The following is a 17,338-nucleotide window of genomic DNA, read 5'->3' on the forward strand; positions in this document are numbered from 1 at the left end:
AAGCACTAAAACTAATAGTGTTTCACAGTATGGCCCCCCCTTTAAATAAAATTACACCAACATTGCCAAGGTGAGGCAGTTAAACTTTTAAAAAGCCTCTTTTTTTTCTGTCTCCAAGCTGATGGTTCAGACAAGGACTTGTTTACTTTTGAATCCTAACCTGCTTGTGGCTTCATGACCAAATCACATCAGTTGACAACAAAAACATCCCAGTGTATTAAAAATACATCAGTAAATACGTTCCTTTGAAAATTGAAAAAAAAAGAAAAGCATTAAGAGAGGGCTGGGACTTCATCAGACAGACTGGATTTGAATGCTGCAGGCTTTCCCAAGAAGGATTTTACCCCAAAATATCGTGTTTTTTTCTCTCTACATGATCTCAAAACCTTGTTCAGTTTGATAAAGTAACGGCAGGCTAACTGATAGATGAATATTGCATACAAACACAATCCATTAAGTGTCGCTCTGATTTTTTTGGTTTTCAAAGTCAGTGTCTCTTGGAAATAAAAGAATGTGACAGTGATGGTAAAATAAGAAGGATGAGATCAAGTGGTACAGCCAGTAGAACGAGATAAAATGAAAATTTTAAAAAAGAAAAAAAAAAAAAAAGATGGTGGTTGTGAAAACCATATCCCAGCAGGACCTCCTGTGCCTGTCAAACTCCTGCTGCGGCCTCATATTTATGATGAATCACCATATTTAGTGACACGTCTCTTCAGCAGGCTGTCAGCTCCTCTTTGCTCCTTGTCCACCACTCAAATTACCATATTCACAAACAGATACTGGACTCTCCTGCACTTTATGATGTTAATACTGTCGGGAGCCAGAGGATGTCAGTATAATGGACATTTAATAACTGTCTCAACCGCTGAGAAAGCGTCCATCTGAGAGCTGCACAGGAAGGTAACATGGAGATAAAACAGATGTAATGAAACGCACCAGCAACACAGTGGGGTATGATATTATCCTCTGATTTCAGCTTGTTTCATTCTGTGATGAATTCAATGCCTGAACTACCACTAAAGTCCAGCGAGTGTAAGAGAACTTTTAGGAAAATGAGCAGGAGCCAGATATGCATGATTTGTTCAAGGCGTTTTATTTTCCTATTATCACAAAAGTGCGAGCCAAATGATGAAAAAACACTGCATAAAACACATTCAATGCGGAGGATGATTTATTTTGAGTTGACATCACCATCATATGGTCTACAAAATACAAATACTGCAGTGACAGTAATTAAACTGGAATGTGGGAAAAGTGGAATTTTATGGTCCAGAGAGAGAGAGAGAGAGAGAGAGAGAGAGAGGCAGGTGTACTATCTCTGTTGCCCAGGGTACATTGATCTTACCTCACACACACGCGCACACACACACACACACACACACACACACACACACACACACTGCAGGGCAAACAAGAATAAAACACTTAACCCCCCCCCCCCTCCGAAGCACTTTGGCAAATCAAAATACATTGCAACCTTCTTTGGATCGGATCAGCGTAAATTCATCTAGTGGCCACTCAGCTCCCATGGGTGCTAATCAATATGCTCTCTTATCGTGGCGTGTGTGTGTGTGGGCAGTAAATTTCCTGTTGGCTTGAAGGTAGCATCAATGCTAAGTTGTCCCACGAGACACAGAGAACAGTGTAATGTGTGTTTTCAGTGTGTGTTGGCATGCGGACCAGTTTACTCCTGCAGAGTGAAGTTTGTTGTTTTTTTCAGACATCTTACCCAGTTTTTTTTTTTAATTTTATATCTTCAAATGCATGTTTTAAGCCTTGATAGATTAGAATAAAGTTTGGTTCAATTACACAGTACTAAAACGCTGTCAGTGTAAGAGCATGCAATCCATGCTGAGCTCTACGTGGTCTGATTTGTTTCTGAACATTCAACACACATCAAATTCTATACTTTTGATACCCCTTGTATCTCAACTCTTTTCTTTTACTGACACATAAAAGAAATTACAAAGTAAATGCTGATGTAAAACAGGAACATTTGAGCACCTGAAGCAACAGTCTCCTTTTATTGGTTTTATTTCCCCTCCCATCCTCCCCTGACCCTTAAATCGAACCCTAGACACCCTCCCCCACCTTCCCCGTCTCCTCCACCTTCCTCGCTTGTGATCTCACCTCTGGCTCCTCATCGTGAGTTATGTTGTACAAGAAAACAGTCCGCAGCGAAGGATGAGCCTTATATATCGGCTGGTGGAGCTAAATCTCATGTTTAGCTCATGTTTGGATGGCTACAGTCAATACGGGTGACCAATTTTTTTATTTTTTTGTCATTTTCACTCTGAATTATGTCTGCAAGCCTCACGACTTCCCCCAAACTCAGTGAAATTTTATGTTAGAGGTTCAATTTTGGATCTATTTCTTTAAATTTAGCAGCTGATATTTTGAAAAAAAAATTTTTTTTTTTTGCTGACCACACAAAAAGTGAGACTCATAGGGATTTTCTCTCTAAACTCCACTGAAGAAAAGAAATGTGCAAATTGGAATGTGGTAAACGTGTGAATGAGTCCTTCATACATCATGGATGGATCCATGAAAACCCGCACTGAAGTCACATGTCCGTGTCTCCTCGACTGGAATTTAAGATGCTTCATCATCTTTCTCTGTATAGACCACCAGGTTGGGGGTTCTACGCGTCACTTAAGTTTCATTTGATAACGGCAAAGCACAGATATGCTTTACGTAAAGAGTGAAATGGGGGGAAAAGAGAGTGGAAAAAGTGAGTGAAGAGTGAACTGAATAGAGTTGGTAAAGAAGACTTGAAAACTTGAGATAAATGAGGTGGGAGGAGCCCACACAATGTGCGATTTATTTAAACATTTTTCATGTAGAAATTGAATATTTGATAGCCAATTACCACCAATAACAGGCAGCTCATGAGCTTGGCTGCTGCCATGTGGCTAATATCTGGTTTAGAGACCCTGCCGGAGCAGGAGGAGCTGCTGCAGAATAGATGAGGTTGCACCTGCTGACGTGTCCTTGAGCCAGACACCCAATCTCACCAATGACCCAGATTTGGTTTGGCTGCACCGTTTGCACAAAAAAAGTGTGTTTGATTTCAGAGGCTGATTCAGCGTGCTGTACTGTATATCAGGGTCAGGACAAACACTCACACACACACACACACACACATACGTGCACATACACACACATGCACATACACACACATGCACATACACAAAAATAAGTCAGAGGAGCTGGGGGTGGAGAATATGAGTCAGTGAAGGACAGACACCATGACCTTTACTCACTGTTGGTGTGTGTGTGTGTGTGTGTGTGTGTGTGTGTGTGTGTGTGTGTGTGTGTGTGTGTGTGTGTGTGAGAGAGAGAGTGAGAGAGTGATACAGAGCGAGGAACTATGTTTTTGTCCATATGAGCACATTCTTGACCATTTATTTTTGCACATAAACATGAACTCATTTAATTCCTCTGGAATTCTAAAGACTCTAAAACCATTAATCAGGTGCTTAATCTGAGTGATACACACACACACACACACACACACACACACTCATCTAGATGCTGTTGATGTAGAGTGATGTGTGTAAAACCCACACAATTATTACCACAACCACACGTTCACGCATTTCTGCTGTAGCACAGCTTAGATTCCAGTGTAAAAGTTGTATTCAATTTCCAAGTTTTCATGACTTTTCTCACTGTTTTCTTGGATACAGGAACCATCTGGCCTCCTTCAAACAGACACTGACTGATATTTTAAGCCTGTAAACTTTTCATCAGCCTAAATTTGAACACGCGGCACCCCCTGAGCACTCGTGCATCAATAAGTGTCTGCTCTTAGAGGAGTAATATCAGATCAGATCTTCTCTTGATCCTGTGGGCTTTTTCTTCTCCTCCTTTAATTAGCTTTGCACTCAAGTGTTTGGAGATCCTCATGATTTTTTTTTGGATTATTATTTTAATTTTATGTGTGTTCGTGGAATTCAGATAGTTTGTGTTTGTAAACGTTTTAAGAAAAGTATTTATTTAAACTAACGGAACAACAGAGAAACACCCGAATTAAAGCCAAAGACTCGATTTGAGATTTCATCCTCCAAGATAAAAAGTTTGTCATCACTACTTTCGACGATTCAACCCACGAGTCCGCTAGTTGTCACGGTGGCACAATCAGATTTCAAGTTTTCTAGCCTAATTAAAGTAACTTCCACACTTTTTTCTTTTCAGTAATGATTGTTTATTCATCAAAACATGATCTCTCCCAAACTTAAGGAGACTTTAACCGCAACATTCAACAGTTTTGGCACAAGGTTGGGAAAATCTCTTCTCTCCGATTGTGAGACAATAACCTGAGTGGCTAAAATGCGCGCTGCAAAAATAAATGAAGAATTATGATGGTACAGGGAACAGCTGATGTGATTTTTTTTTTGTGCTTCTTTTTGTTTTGTCTTTTTTTTTTTTTTTTTTTGTCAGAAGCAGCCGGGCGTTTGACCCCGTCAGCTCGCTGCTATCTTTAATCTCAGAGCTGCACGGTGGAAAGATGGCGCTCGCTTTTTTTGTCTAAATGTCAACACAACATCAGCTTTGTTCTGTTCTGGGGAGGTAGCGGTGCTCTTTACACACACACACACACGCACACACACACACACACACATCCTTGCCTCAAAGTGCTTCTCAGCCAGAACTGCCAGTTTCATGAGGCAGAACTAATTCACTGTACATTTCTGGAATCCACCTCTTTTCTCTCCTCCTCCTCCTCCTCCTCTTCTTCTCTCCCCCGTTCCTGCTCTCATCTCTTCTTCTGATACATTAATATACTTTTCGTCTCCTTATGCCTCTCTCTCTTTAAGCCTAACATTCGTCTACATCCATGCTCACTTCCTTCCTTTTTCCTTATCCTCTTCTCTCCTCCTCCTCCTTCTTCTTTTCCCTTCCACCCACATCCTCCTCTCTTTCATCCTCATCATTTTCCTACATTCTTCCTCTGATTACCCTTTCCCACTGCACATACATGCAAGTTTTTAAGTCCTTGGATCAACCTGCTAACAATCTCCGTTGTTTTGTTGTTGTTGTTTTTCTGATGCGTCATGTTTTAATCACGGATGCTGTCAAAACAGAGTAAACAAACTTTATAGTAGATATGAGCGTGGAGGGCAGTCACAGGTTTATACCTATTAGCTCCTGACTGAACGATTTTCAGCAGAATAAGGGAATGAATTACTGGACAAGCTGAGTAGAAGTCTCAGAAGTTACTGGCGCAGGCAACAAGTCTCACTGCCTCTATTTGTAAAGGTTATTCCTCTGAGTATAGACTCCCGATCCTACATGGGTGGTGCTAAATTACTGCATCCTCCCATCTTTTGTGATGACAAACTGGTTGGATAAATACCTCAACCATCCGCTCCCACTGTATTTTTAAATGCAGTGCGCTGTCACCACACAGCACAAAGGTCCTAGGCTGGGTTCTTTCTGTCTGGAGTTTGCGTGTTCTCACCTGCCTGCATGGATTCTCTCTGGTTCCTCTGACAAACCAAAAACCTGCAGGTTCAGTTAACTGGAGACTCCAAGTGTGAGTGTGAGTGGTCGTTGGCCGCTATTCAGCAGTCCTGTGATGGATGGATCCGTCCAAGGTGACCCCGCCTCTTGCCTAACAGCTGGGGTAGGCTCCGGCCCCCCATGACCCTTTACTGGATAGATGATGGATGGGTTCCTGCAAGTATTTGATGAAGAGTGATGGGAAGGAGGTTGTTCAGATCAACCAAAACTGGCACAAATCACAGTACAGGAAACATGAATAATGTCCACTACCATCATCTCCTCTCCTCTCCTCTCCTCTCCTCTCAATATTTTCTCCAGCATCTGTCTGATCAGGTTTTCTTCCTCACCCTACGGGTTGTTCCTGCAACCCCCCCACCTTTGTGTCCAAGGGAGGGGGGGCTGCCTTTTGCACTTCAAAGTTCCCATTTCAACACTTCAAAGACTGTACTTTCCCTCCTCCAAGGCCAGATCAATTAAACACTAATAATTAAGTGCTCAGCAACCCCCCCCAAAACACACACACACACACACACACTGTTGTGTTGCTGCTGTAAAAACAACAACGACAACAACAACATAAGACTACAGCTTTCCAAAGGTTGTCACTTTCTGAAGAATGCACAGAGAATCCAGGTTACTTGGCTTCATCCCAGTCAGACGGCTCAGCACTCATTTCTAATTTCTTCAGAGGCAGAGATGAAGTCATTCTGGCCCCTAACTGGTTCTAGCATCTCAAAGCTAAATGGTAAGAGAGAGAACAAAGACCCAGCGAGCCTAATGTAATTTTTATGATGTAGCCACAGACAAGATTTATTTCTTTATTTCTGCAAGTTCTCCTTAAAAGCTGTTCTGAGAGTCTGAAAGCTGGCAGAAGAGCAGAGTCCGTCCTCCAGACTGTATCGAATTATCAGTTCCAAAATAGTCTAATAGCTGTGATTTTAGTCTACTTCGTTCTTGGAAAGATGTTAGGTTCAGTTATTTTTGACACAATATGTTAATTGCTGTCCATTTGTGGTGACTTGGCGACACTTAATACTACATGGATTCATATCTTATCACGATGCTATTTCAATTATATTTAAATGTTAGACCATCAGTAATGTCATCAGTTGTCTGCTGATGTTTGAAAAGAAGTGGCCATGAGCTCTGAGATTCAATCAAATAATCAATGTAATGTAAAACTAAAAACAAGCAGCTCCAGGGTAAAGTTGGTATCTCTGATGCAGCAGGGTCAGTTCGATGACTGGTCCTGTTCACTGTTCAACCAGGTCTTCGATAACCAGGAAAACTGTGGCTTTGTTCTGCTGCTGGCTGGCTGCCATCTTATTACTGCAGGAGTCAAAATCTTCTGATCCCTGCAGCCCACACGCATGCACACACGCGCACTCACGCACACACGCGCACTCACACACACACACGCACTCACACACGCACACACACACACACGGAGCGTAAACACACATATGCATCTCGATGATCTCACAGGAATACACCACAAAGATTCTGTCACTCCATCTTTGTGGTGTGTGTGTGTGTGTGTGTGTGTGTGTGTGTGTGTGTGTGTGTGTGTGTGTGTGTGTGTGTGTGAGAGAGAGACAGTTGGTCCTGAGCCTATTAAAATTCACCCCGTTTAGAACGTTCCACCTTTGGTGCGATCCCGTCTCTCAACACGACGGCTTCTGTCAGTCAGCTTGCTACAGTGAGACCGCAGGTTCAAATCTCTGGTCTGTCTGAATAAAACCAGCCTGGAAGAACCTGCTTCACCTGCTTGAACATGTCACTGAACAACATCTTCTTCACTGACAGGTTCTTGCAAATTCATTTACTGATCAGTTCATGTCTGGTTGACTTTTGGTACAAAAACAAAACACTTAATCCTTAATTACTTTGCACATTACTGTTTAATCAATTGTGTTGGTCATTAGTGGAGGAGCAACTTTTGGTTCCTGTCTACCTTACTGTCCTGCCATTGGGATTCATTTTAAGAGTTCAAGATGGAAGATCCCTACCTCCAACAAAACAGGGCTACACCTGGATAAAGGTGGACAACCTTGTTGGTTCCTTCATGTGGTGAAACACAGAGCCGTAAACCTGTAAGACCACCTTAAAAAGCTACATAAGGCTTTATTCGCTAGGTCTGGAGGCTTTTCAGTTTCCCAATTTTCCTTCCGACTTTGTCACGATATATACTGATGCCATCTTTGCTGTGGTCATATTTCCTCCGTCTGTTCAATGGCACCTCCATGGAAGACCTGCTCATTTGTGTCTTGGGAGGGGTTGACAGTCCCAGTCTGAAGTTGAGAGCAGCTTCGATGATTACGAGGTTCCCTGATTCCCTGCTTCACCTGTTCCTGCTACAGCCAGGACAAACTCCAGTTCGGCTTCAACGTGTTTGCATCCAATTCTGTGACAAAACAGAGGTTCACATAATAATCTGGGTTTCCTCTCAAATCTGAATTTAAGCCTTTTTTTAAAGCCAGAATTCATCATAACTGGAGAGATAAAAGCCAAGAGGTGAAAGAAGGAGACTGACATCGTAGTCTGGCCATGAATGTGTGCTCATCAACACCTGCAGTATCAAAGTCCTGGTTGATGGTTTTAGATATGAAAAGGAACCGCAACCTTTGACTTGTATAACAATGAATGGCACTAACACACCATTTTGTGTCACTCCTCTCTACTCTCTTTCCTCTATTTCCTGTCCTCCTTCTCCTCTTCTGTAATTGACTCCCTTTTTTTCCCCCAAGAATTGTTTCTTTCCTTTACCTTTCCCTCTTGAATTAATCTCCTCCTCCTCCTCCTCCTCCTCCTTCCCCTCTGGCTCTCATCTCCTATTATTCATTCCTTTCTCTCCTTCCTCTCTTCTTTCTTTTTTCTAATTCATTTCTCCATTTCCTATTACCTTATTCTACACCACTTTAATTCACCTGCACCTTTCTCTTATACATTTCTTTATCATTTCTTTCATTTCCTCTTGTTGTTCCCTTGATCTCCCCCTTTCATTTATCTTCTTCCTTCTCTTTTTTTATTGCTTAAACTTTCATTTTCTATTCCTTTCCCCTTGTTTTGTTCACTTCATCCCTGCCTCCCGTGTTTCTTACAATACGCAGGTGCGTGTTTGTTTGCGTGTGTGTGTGTGTGTGTGTGTGTGTGTGTGTGCGCGCGTGTGTGTGCGTATTCACTGGATCTGTTTAAGTTTTCATCCTGTAAATGTTTGTGAGACGTCATCTCTCTCTCTCTCTCTCTCTCTCTCTCAGCAGCCTAAATATCTGGGTCATCATTTTTCTGTTCCAAGTATCGTTTATAATTTCATGAAAACATAAAGGATCAACAAGCAAAACTATTATCCCGACAAACAAAGTGAACTGTCTAGTGCAACCTTTTAGACAAAAGTTCCAAGATTAATCACAGGATATCTGTCTTTGGAATTAAACACTCACATAGTGAAATAAAACAATTTAATGACCCAACTGATTCAGGAGTTCCAATATTTATCTTGTCCTCTGCGATTGCTTCATTTCTTACCCTTTCTTTCTCTCTCTTTCTCCTCTCTTTCTCTTTTTATGGCTTTTCTCTCTTTTGCTTTGCAAACTTCTGAAGTCATCAAGGATGCACTGCAAACCAGCTTATAGTCGGAGAGATTCACCATTCAGCATTATATCCACAATAGAGAAGAGCAGAGAGACGAAACAAATGTGTGGAGAGGAGAATAAGCTCAAGAGGCAGAAATAAAAATGAAGAAAGAAAAGAAGATTAAGTTCGTCTGAAAGTAGCAGGAGGAGAGAGAGTTCATGTGGGAGGGCTCCTGCTGGAGAATCTCCTCACGTAGGATGACTGATCTGATGCAATTTGTGCACGGAGCGCTGAAACACGCCCCGAAACCCATGCAGTGTACGTTGTGTTCAAGGTAGTGTAAAATAATTATCAAGGGGGAGGTAAGACAGAGGATACGCTCCCGTGAACATTTATTTTCTTGTTCTTCTTGGAAGTATGGCGTATAATTTAGTTTTAACAGAGGAAGACATACAAACAAAACGGTTTGGAGAAAGTTTTCTCTTTCTCTGAGAAGTATTGTTAATGGCAACATAAAATCAAAAATAAGCTGCGACAACTTCAATTTTGTGACGTGAAATTCAACAGTCACATTAAAATTATTTTCCTAATTGGTGCACATCATTTAACAGCAAGTCAGCTAAGCGGATAAAAACGCTAACATGTCTGGTTGCAGAGTGTGTATACTCCTCTACAAAGACACACCATCAGACCTGCAACACAACAAGGTGAAGGTCAAGGAAACGCACCCCACCTCCCGCAACACACCTGATCCAGGTGTGCTGTTCATTCAGCCTCTAACTATTACGATGGACAAATAAAACTCTGGATTCAAATTCTGCTGAGATGATGAGCTACACACGGTGGCCCCCTTAACCCAGACAATCAAAGTGTATGAAAAGTAGTCGTAAAATTGGCTGGCACACGCTAACTCCCAGTTAGCACAAGCTACTGTTCCTGTTGTGCTGGCCAGCTTACACTGAACACTGACTGGCAAGCTAACCACCAGGTAGCACATGCTAAATACCAGCAGGACTGACCCAACCCCAGTTAGCTCATGCAAACCCCCCAGCTGTCCATCAGAAAGCAGGCCAAGATTCACTCTCACATTTTATTTTGTTTTACAAAGAAAGTGCTGCTGACTCCACCTTTAAAAGCATCTGAACTCAAAGAACAGATCTTGTATGAAACAGTAAATACTGTTGTGGCCTACTTTGTTGGACACTGCTGTCAAACTCTCCTCCTGAAACGAGAGGACCAAAATAAACAGCACCTCCCTGTGTCATACACTTCACCTCTTTGCCTCTTTTTCTCATCTTTATCTGCACCCACTTCTAGCCAATTGCATCAGACTCAGCATGGAGCCACATCGCTGTAGGTAGAGCTGAATTTGTGTGTGTGTGTGCACGCACTCTTGTGCACATGGTATCATCACTCCATTCCCCATTTCTCCTACGCCCGTTAGGTTTCTGTTCCCTGTTCATCTGCCTCCTTCTGCTTGTCATCTCTCTCCTTCTGGTTCAACTACACAGGCTTCCTCCTTTTTCCATGTATGAGAACTGTGTGTGTGTGTGTGTGTGTGTGTGTGTGTGTGTGTGTGTGTGTGTGTGTGTGTGTGAGAGTGAGTGAGTGTGTGATCCTTTTAAGTATGAATGTGTGGTGCAGGAGAAGGTAGCCTAAAGCAACAGCCAGTGCTAGGGAAGTGTGCACTCAAGCTGAACAATGGCATTCTGGGTAAAAATAGCCCTCGCTCTGCTGGAGGGAAAGAAAAGGAAGAGGAGAGTGACAGAGAGAGAGAGGAGAGGGAGGAGGAATAGCTGAGATGAGGAAGACAGCAGTTTAGGGATCATGTACAGTAGTGAGGAGAGAGAGAAAGATGCTGTAAATGTGTGGCACAAAGATGAGAATAACTCTGACCGGAAGTGAAGTAAAACTGAGAGAAGTAAAAAGAAGCTTTGACACACTCCTGCTCAGTGGAGAGACCAGATCAGTCCACGCATGCAATGCCCCGAATCCCAGAATATTTAGTTCTTCACAATGAGACTAAAATAAAGAGCAAATATCTGCAGAACCTAGAAGGGCACTGTGTTGACCTCCTCCCAGCTCCATGTCATTCTTGAGAAATTGGATTGACTCGACTGGTTGTTCCTCGATCCTGTTTCTCCCTCCATAAAGTTTCAGACCTCCTCCTCCTCCCAGGTTTCAGTATGTTAAAGAAGACCTGACCCAAAACTTCACAAACTCTTGATTGATTGATTGATTGATTATTATGCAAGCCAAACCAACAGACAGAAAAACAAAAGCAGCAGATGCCCATTTACGTTCAGCTCGATTAATATTATGCATTTGATGATGTACATTCATTGCTGTCATAAGTTATGTTGTGTAATTAAGAACACCACTATAATTGGACACCAACGACAATGAATATGAATTGAACACACAAAGGTAACAACACAACTGAACATTCACACTGGCGATCATTGAAAATACAGCAATAGTTGAATCTATTATTGTTCTGACTAAGTCACTCAAATACGCCCTGAAACATTCTGGTTTTCTCAAGTCACAAATACGTTCCTTTATTCAGGCTATCGAAGATGTGAGGACTCCTTTCGTGATAAAGATGAATGTCTGTGAATACAAAGGCAGATCCATTGAGTTAAAACAAGGTTGAAAAAGAGCAGAGGAAAAAATAAAAGAAGAAGAAATATGTTAGGAAAGTAGAAGAAATGTCAGACGAACACAAAAAAGGGTGAACAGCAGCGTTCGAATACAATTTCCCAATTCAAAAGAGATATTTAAAGGACTTTGACAGGCAGTCTATATACGTTATCTTTCAGAATAAAACTACAAGATGAAAAGCACCTCTGCTTTTCAAAGAGAATTAGCAGCTGATGGAGCATTTTAGAGAATGGTATTGACAGCAGGAGAAAGGCCAGATTGTTTGTGCTATGTAGGTTAAGTGGTGCAGCGACGGGATGCTCAGCAGGACAATGCGTGTTCACACACACACACACACACACACACACACACACACACACACACACACACACTCGTGATGCGATCTGTAGGACTGAATGTACTTGCTCTGGGAAAATGAGTTCATGTAGCATGAGTCAACGGCTACTGTACAGCGTGTTGCTGCGGGAAATGCACACAAACAAATATCTGCGTGTTCGTTAAAAGACTGGCTTAATTTTCTGGTTGGGTGATGGAATACAAACCGCAGGTGTGGTACCACATGTTCTCATACAGTTTATTAGAGTATATAAAAGAGATATATATATATATATATATATATATATATAATATATATGTGTGTGTGTGTGTATATATATATACGTATATATATACGTATATATACGTATATATGTACACATATACGTATAAAAATATATGCTTCATCTGAATTTAATACAAAAAAATGTGAAAAGAAATAAAACTTCACAAAAATACGATAAGTTGAAAACAAGAATGAAAAAACTGAATTTTAGAGTAGTTTTCTTTGTCAGAATGTAATTTTGTCCTGAGATTGCTGTCAGTCACACTGTGTGAGTGGGAATATGACATTTTCCTTTCTTCAAAGTTGGTGAACTCTGTTTCCCTCCAGCTCTTTTTTCATCTTTTTAGTTATGGGGTTCATGAACATTCACGCTAGTTCTCCTGATTCATCTTTGACTGTATGTAAAACATAAAACATACGTTTCAAGAATATCCAAGCGGATGCCACACCCACAAGAATTAATTTCATTCATGAGATATGATTTTAAGAAGGTAAAACACTGTACAGTAGTCAAACAAAAGTTATTCTGCTTTTTTTATTGGAAAAAAAAACCCTCACAAATACAGTTATGTTAGATATAATTCAATAAATATTTATCATATGTGTGTGTATCAGCAGTCTAAGTTTTAGTCAGAGAACATCCCAGTGTGAAGAGAGGGGTATGAGCTGTTGTGATGAAAATTGGGTGTAACTGTCAGCGCGACGCTGCCTTTTAAATGTACATCAGCTCAGTTTAGCCTGCCACTGTTCTGACAGCTCTGTAGAAATTGTGTGTGTGTGTGCATGTGTGTGTGTGTATGTGTATGTGCGCGCGTGTGTCCTTTTATGAGCAGAGTAGTAACTATTGTGACAGGCTTTTAATAATCAAACCAGTTAAATTTGATTCAAAATGTCACTTTACTGGCTCTGTAAATGGTATTTTTACAGAAGAGCTAGTCCATGATTAAATTCTTGATCTCAGCAGAGTCTGAAACTGTCCTGTTAATGCCGTCAAACTTTAAACCAGTTTTGAAGAATTACTGTATGAAGTGGAGAAAGGATTTTGGACTATTAAGAGTCTTTAAATAGCTTTTATGTTACAGCAGTGATATGATAAAAAAAAATGTCATTGTACTCCATCATATTAATGTGAAGAAAGCTGTTTGTTAAAACTGTTTTTTTTTTCTCTGTCTTTCAGAAAAAAGAGTGGTTATGTCTCAACTGCCAAACCCAGCGGCTAATGTCAGGAGGTGGTCTTGACGAACCTCCACTTCCTGTCCCTCACCCATCTCCCAAACACCAGCCGACTGGTTCACCCCGTCATCAGGCACCAGCCAGTCAACAAAGCCCTCTACACAAGCCTACCAGTCAGCAGGGGCCCAAACCAGCCCAGCCTCAGACACAGAAACCACAGACAGGAACTGGTGGTAGTGGACTCATTACAACAACTGCTGCCAAACAACCCGACAGCAAGACCACAACACCAGTCTCGACACCTATACCGACCTCGGAGAGCCAGAAACACCAGAAAACCACAGAAGAGAAACCCATCACTGAGCCTGACAGCCAAACTGCCAAAGACACCAAACCCTCCCAGAAGAAAGGAGAGCAGATCACACCCATCAAGGAAATTAAGAAGTCCAGGCATTATGATGTAAGTGGGGTTTTTTTGTTTTTTGGGAGAGGGAAAAGTACTCATAGATCATGCTACTGGCAACATGTTTTAAGTAGCACGTGCAAGAAGTTCACAAAAACAAACATACCTAGAGGCAGCATGGATTCATTGGGTGTTTTCTCCAGTGAAGCCTCTGCGCTTGACTTCCACTGGGTGGGTGGCATCCTTCAACCCTGCTCCTGTGCATGTCGCAGACAGCTGGCTGTACTTGTCCTTATTCCTCTCAAAGGCTGTTTTTGTACCTTCTGGTCATGGGACAGTGAGTTCAGCACCCTGGCAGAGGGTGATCTCTATAAACAGATTCTGCTTATAAATGCAGAATCTGTAGGCAAGGGAGGAAATTTTGGAGCAGGGAAGCTTCTGGTTTTCGTTTGAGCTGCGTCGACCAGTCGCTCTTGAGTGGGCCTCAGTTACATCTATGTGAACATTCCGGGTGGAGCGGGACACATCAATAAAAATGCAACGTTGCACAATTTAAGAATGATATTGTAGTGATTAACTGGGTGTAAACTGGCTAATTTTGAAACGATCTGGTTGCATTCATCATCTTTCACTTCATGCAAACATCTCAACTTGTTATACGGACAGCAAACAATTAGCAGTGGATGTTCCAAGGAAGTGTGGGACCAGAAACCCCCGAAATACTGGCCCTTGTTCCCCGAGACTAAATTGTCAAACATAGCCTGAGACTGGGCAGACATGGACTACAGGACAATGTCTGTACAATATCTTGCACTCATCTCATGTGGGAACTTGCACTGCACTGCACTGTTTTACTCAAATCCAGGGCTCAGGACAGACTGCTCCCTATGTTTGATGCTATAGATACTTCTGTGGACCTACAGGTAAGATTTTGTTAGGCTGATCCTTTCATTCCCAGTTAGTGTGCCATAACCTCTGGACCTGGTCTTGGGTCAAACTGATTTCCAGCCTGGTAAGATGTGTGGCTAGCAGAGGTTCTGGGCGTTGCAGAGATGATGGTCACTTCCAAGACTACCAACCCTCAAAGAAGGGAAGATATCCTTCTTCTTTGAGGTTTTAGACCACATCTTGATGCCTGGACCCCACACGACTTTCTCCTGATGCTTCAGCTGGCTGATTGCCTGGTTGACGGCTTGCACAGTATGACGCTAATATTTCATGTGAGCAACACTTCTATTGAGTTTCAGGTGTGTTTTCTCTTTTTTACACAACAAAGGGAAAATGATAATTACCTTGTCTGCAACACAGCAGGTACTTAAAACAATAACTGACACAGAGAGCTTTCATGTGCTACACCAGTATGGATTATCCATGGAGGCTGCTTATTTAAACTTGTGAGTTGAACCAGTTACTTCTGCTTTAATGTCAGGCTTCCATGGCTGTTTGGAAAGCATGTCATTGATTCTTTTCTCACAGAATGCTGAGGTTGCAAGAGGCAGCAAGGCATTCATGGATTACTGTGGGGAGGGAGAGAAACATCGAGGGGGAACGATTGAAATAGTGCCTTTTCTTACAAGGAGGCAGTCAACTCTCCGGCTGAAATATGTAGAAAGATTGGCATTTCATGAATATGTTAAATCTCAAGAGCCTTTAGCTGAAGTAATGCTGCTCTGGGCCTTTTTACAGATCTTCCTCATTAGGAAACCTGCCAGAAATTTAAAGTGAAGAGAACTTTAAGTCTCCTCTGAAGTAATAAAACCACCGTAAGACATTTTCAAGAAAAGATGCATTTTTTTTTAATCTATTTTGTATTCTTTCATCCATCCCCTCTTCATTTACCAGATTAGTCCCTTTGAGAATATTATGATCTGACATCTCATTGAAGCATCTGAAGCAGGGTCACTGATTAATTAGTTTTTGCATTGCACGTTACCCTCTACTCATGTTCAGAGACTCAAAACTCTTCCCGAGCTCATCTTAGTTGGGATTCCATCAATATATTTTGTGGCAAATTTTTGGAGTATGTCATTGAAAAGCTGATGGAAACGGTAAACTTTGAACAAGGTTCTATGCTTGCATGAGGTGGTTTGGGCTTTTTTTTTTTGGAAAACAGTAAGTTTACAAAATAGGAGATAGAAACTCCTTTTTGAATGTGCTCGGACGTAACTAATTGTTGATCAGCTCTTCCTGGATAGTCCTGAACTTTGTATTCATCTCCCAATAGCATGCAACATGGCTGATGATAACTACTAAAGATTGCAACGTGCCAAGCAAAAATTATTCCCGAGACTTTTTTTCTTCTTCCTCTAATCTGTAACAGCTGTGCATAACTTTGCCTGTGCTCCCTTCTCCTCACAGCATCACTTAGCCTATTGGATTTAATTGTTCGAAGCACTCCTAGTGTGCCTTTCCTTTTTTTCCAAATAATCTAATTTAATATTCACAAGTAATTTATTCAAGAAGTGTTTCCTAACAAAATCACCCAACACTGCAAGATTAAAATTTTAATGATTTTAATCTTGCATAATGCTTCATCAAAGACAATAATTACATTTTTGAATTTAAGATTATAATGAAATCAGAGTGTATCCAGTTTTCTTCAGGGGCCAGCAAAATTTTTGCTCAATACTATGTTGTTGTTGTTTTTTTTGTTGTTTGGGAAATTGGAAAGGCAATTATCTGGATAGTGTACATTTAAACGTAACTGCCCAGTATTTATTTTCTGCAGACTGCTATGCTGCTGCTGTAATTGAATGAAAACAATTAAGCACATCCTCTCACATGCTCCTTGTTAATTTTTTCATTTTGTACCTTCCTTGTTCCTCATTTGATTTAGCCACAATTATGAGATAGATTGCAAAAATTCAATTTTGACCCACACAAACAGCTCTTATTAAGAACGCCACTAATTTTCTCATCCATTCCCAAGTTGACACTTTGATTTCTGTCAAATTCTTAATAAAAGATAATTTAATAACAAGAAGTGGACCATGAACCTAATAAAGAGAGCACATATGCATGACTATATTACGTGAAGTATGTACAGCCTGCAGTTGTTTAATCTGACAAAAATAGGTCACTATATCCATCCTAATATGCCAGTGAATTTACTGTCTATTCAGTTTTCTCCCTGAATTTCAATTTGAATAAACTTTTCAGTTCTTTTTGTTTGAATCTATTAAACAGTTTTCAACGTTTCCTTGAAATGCTTGGAATTTTTACATCTCCTGTGTTGTTATCACCTCTGCTAAGAGGGTCATGTGAGCCGATGTTTAGTTGTTTGTTTGCATGATAACTCAAAAAGTTGGAGATAGATTTGGTATGGCAGAGGTATACGCTCTCCGAGTGCCCTCTAGTTCAATTTTAGCATGTCTGTTCAGACAGAATTACAATATACTGTTTTACGAGGAGAA

At 41.1% G+C, this 17,338-nt stretch overlaps 1 protein-coding gene across 5 annotated transcripts in view; it reads left to right on the plus strand.

The window, feature by feature from the left end:
- The window catches only part of bsna (bassoon presynaptic cytomatrix protein a), a 134,267-nt gene that overhangs the window by 83,998 nt on the left and 32,931 nt on the right, over positions 1 to 17,338 (plus strand). For all 5 annotated transcript variants that reach the window (XM_086214286.1, XM_086214287.1, XM_086214289.1 and 2 more), the window contains exon 4: positions 13,527 to 13,982. In XM_086214286.1, coding sequence (XP_086070412.1) covers positions 13,527 to 13,982 — 456 coding nt within the window. The remainder of the gene's footprint in view (positions 1 to 13,526; positions 13,983 to 17,338) is intronic.

The sequence above is a fragment of the Aulostomus chinensis genome, chromosome 9, assembly GCF_037954235.1.
Source record: "Aulostomus chinensis isolate RoL2024-O1b breed Wild chromosome 9, RoL_Achi_v1.0, whole genome shotgun sequence".
NCBI classification, from domain to species: Eukaryota; Metazoa; Chordata; class Actinopteri; order Syngnathiformes; family Aulostomidae; genus Aulostomus; species Aulostomus chinensis.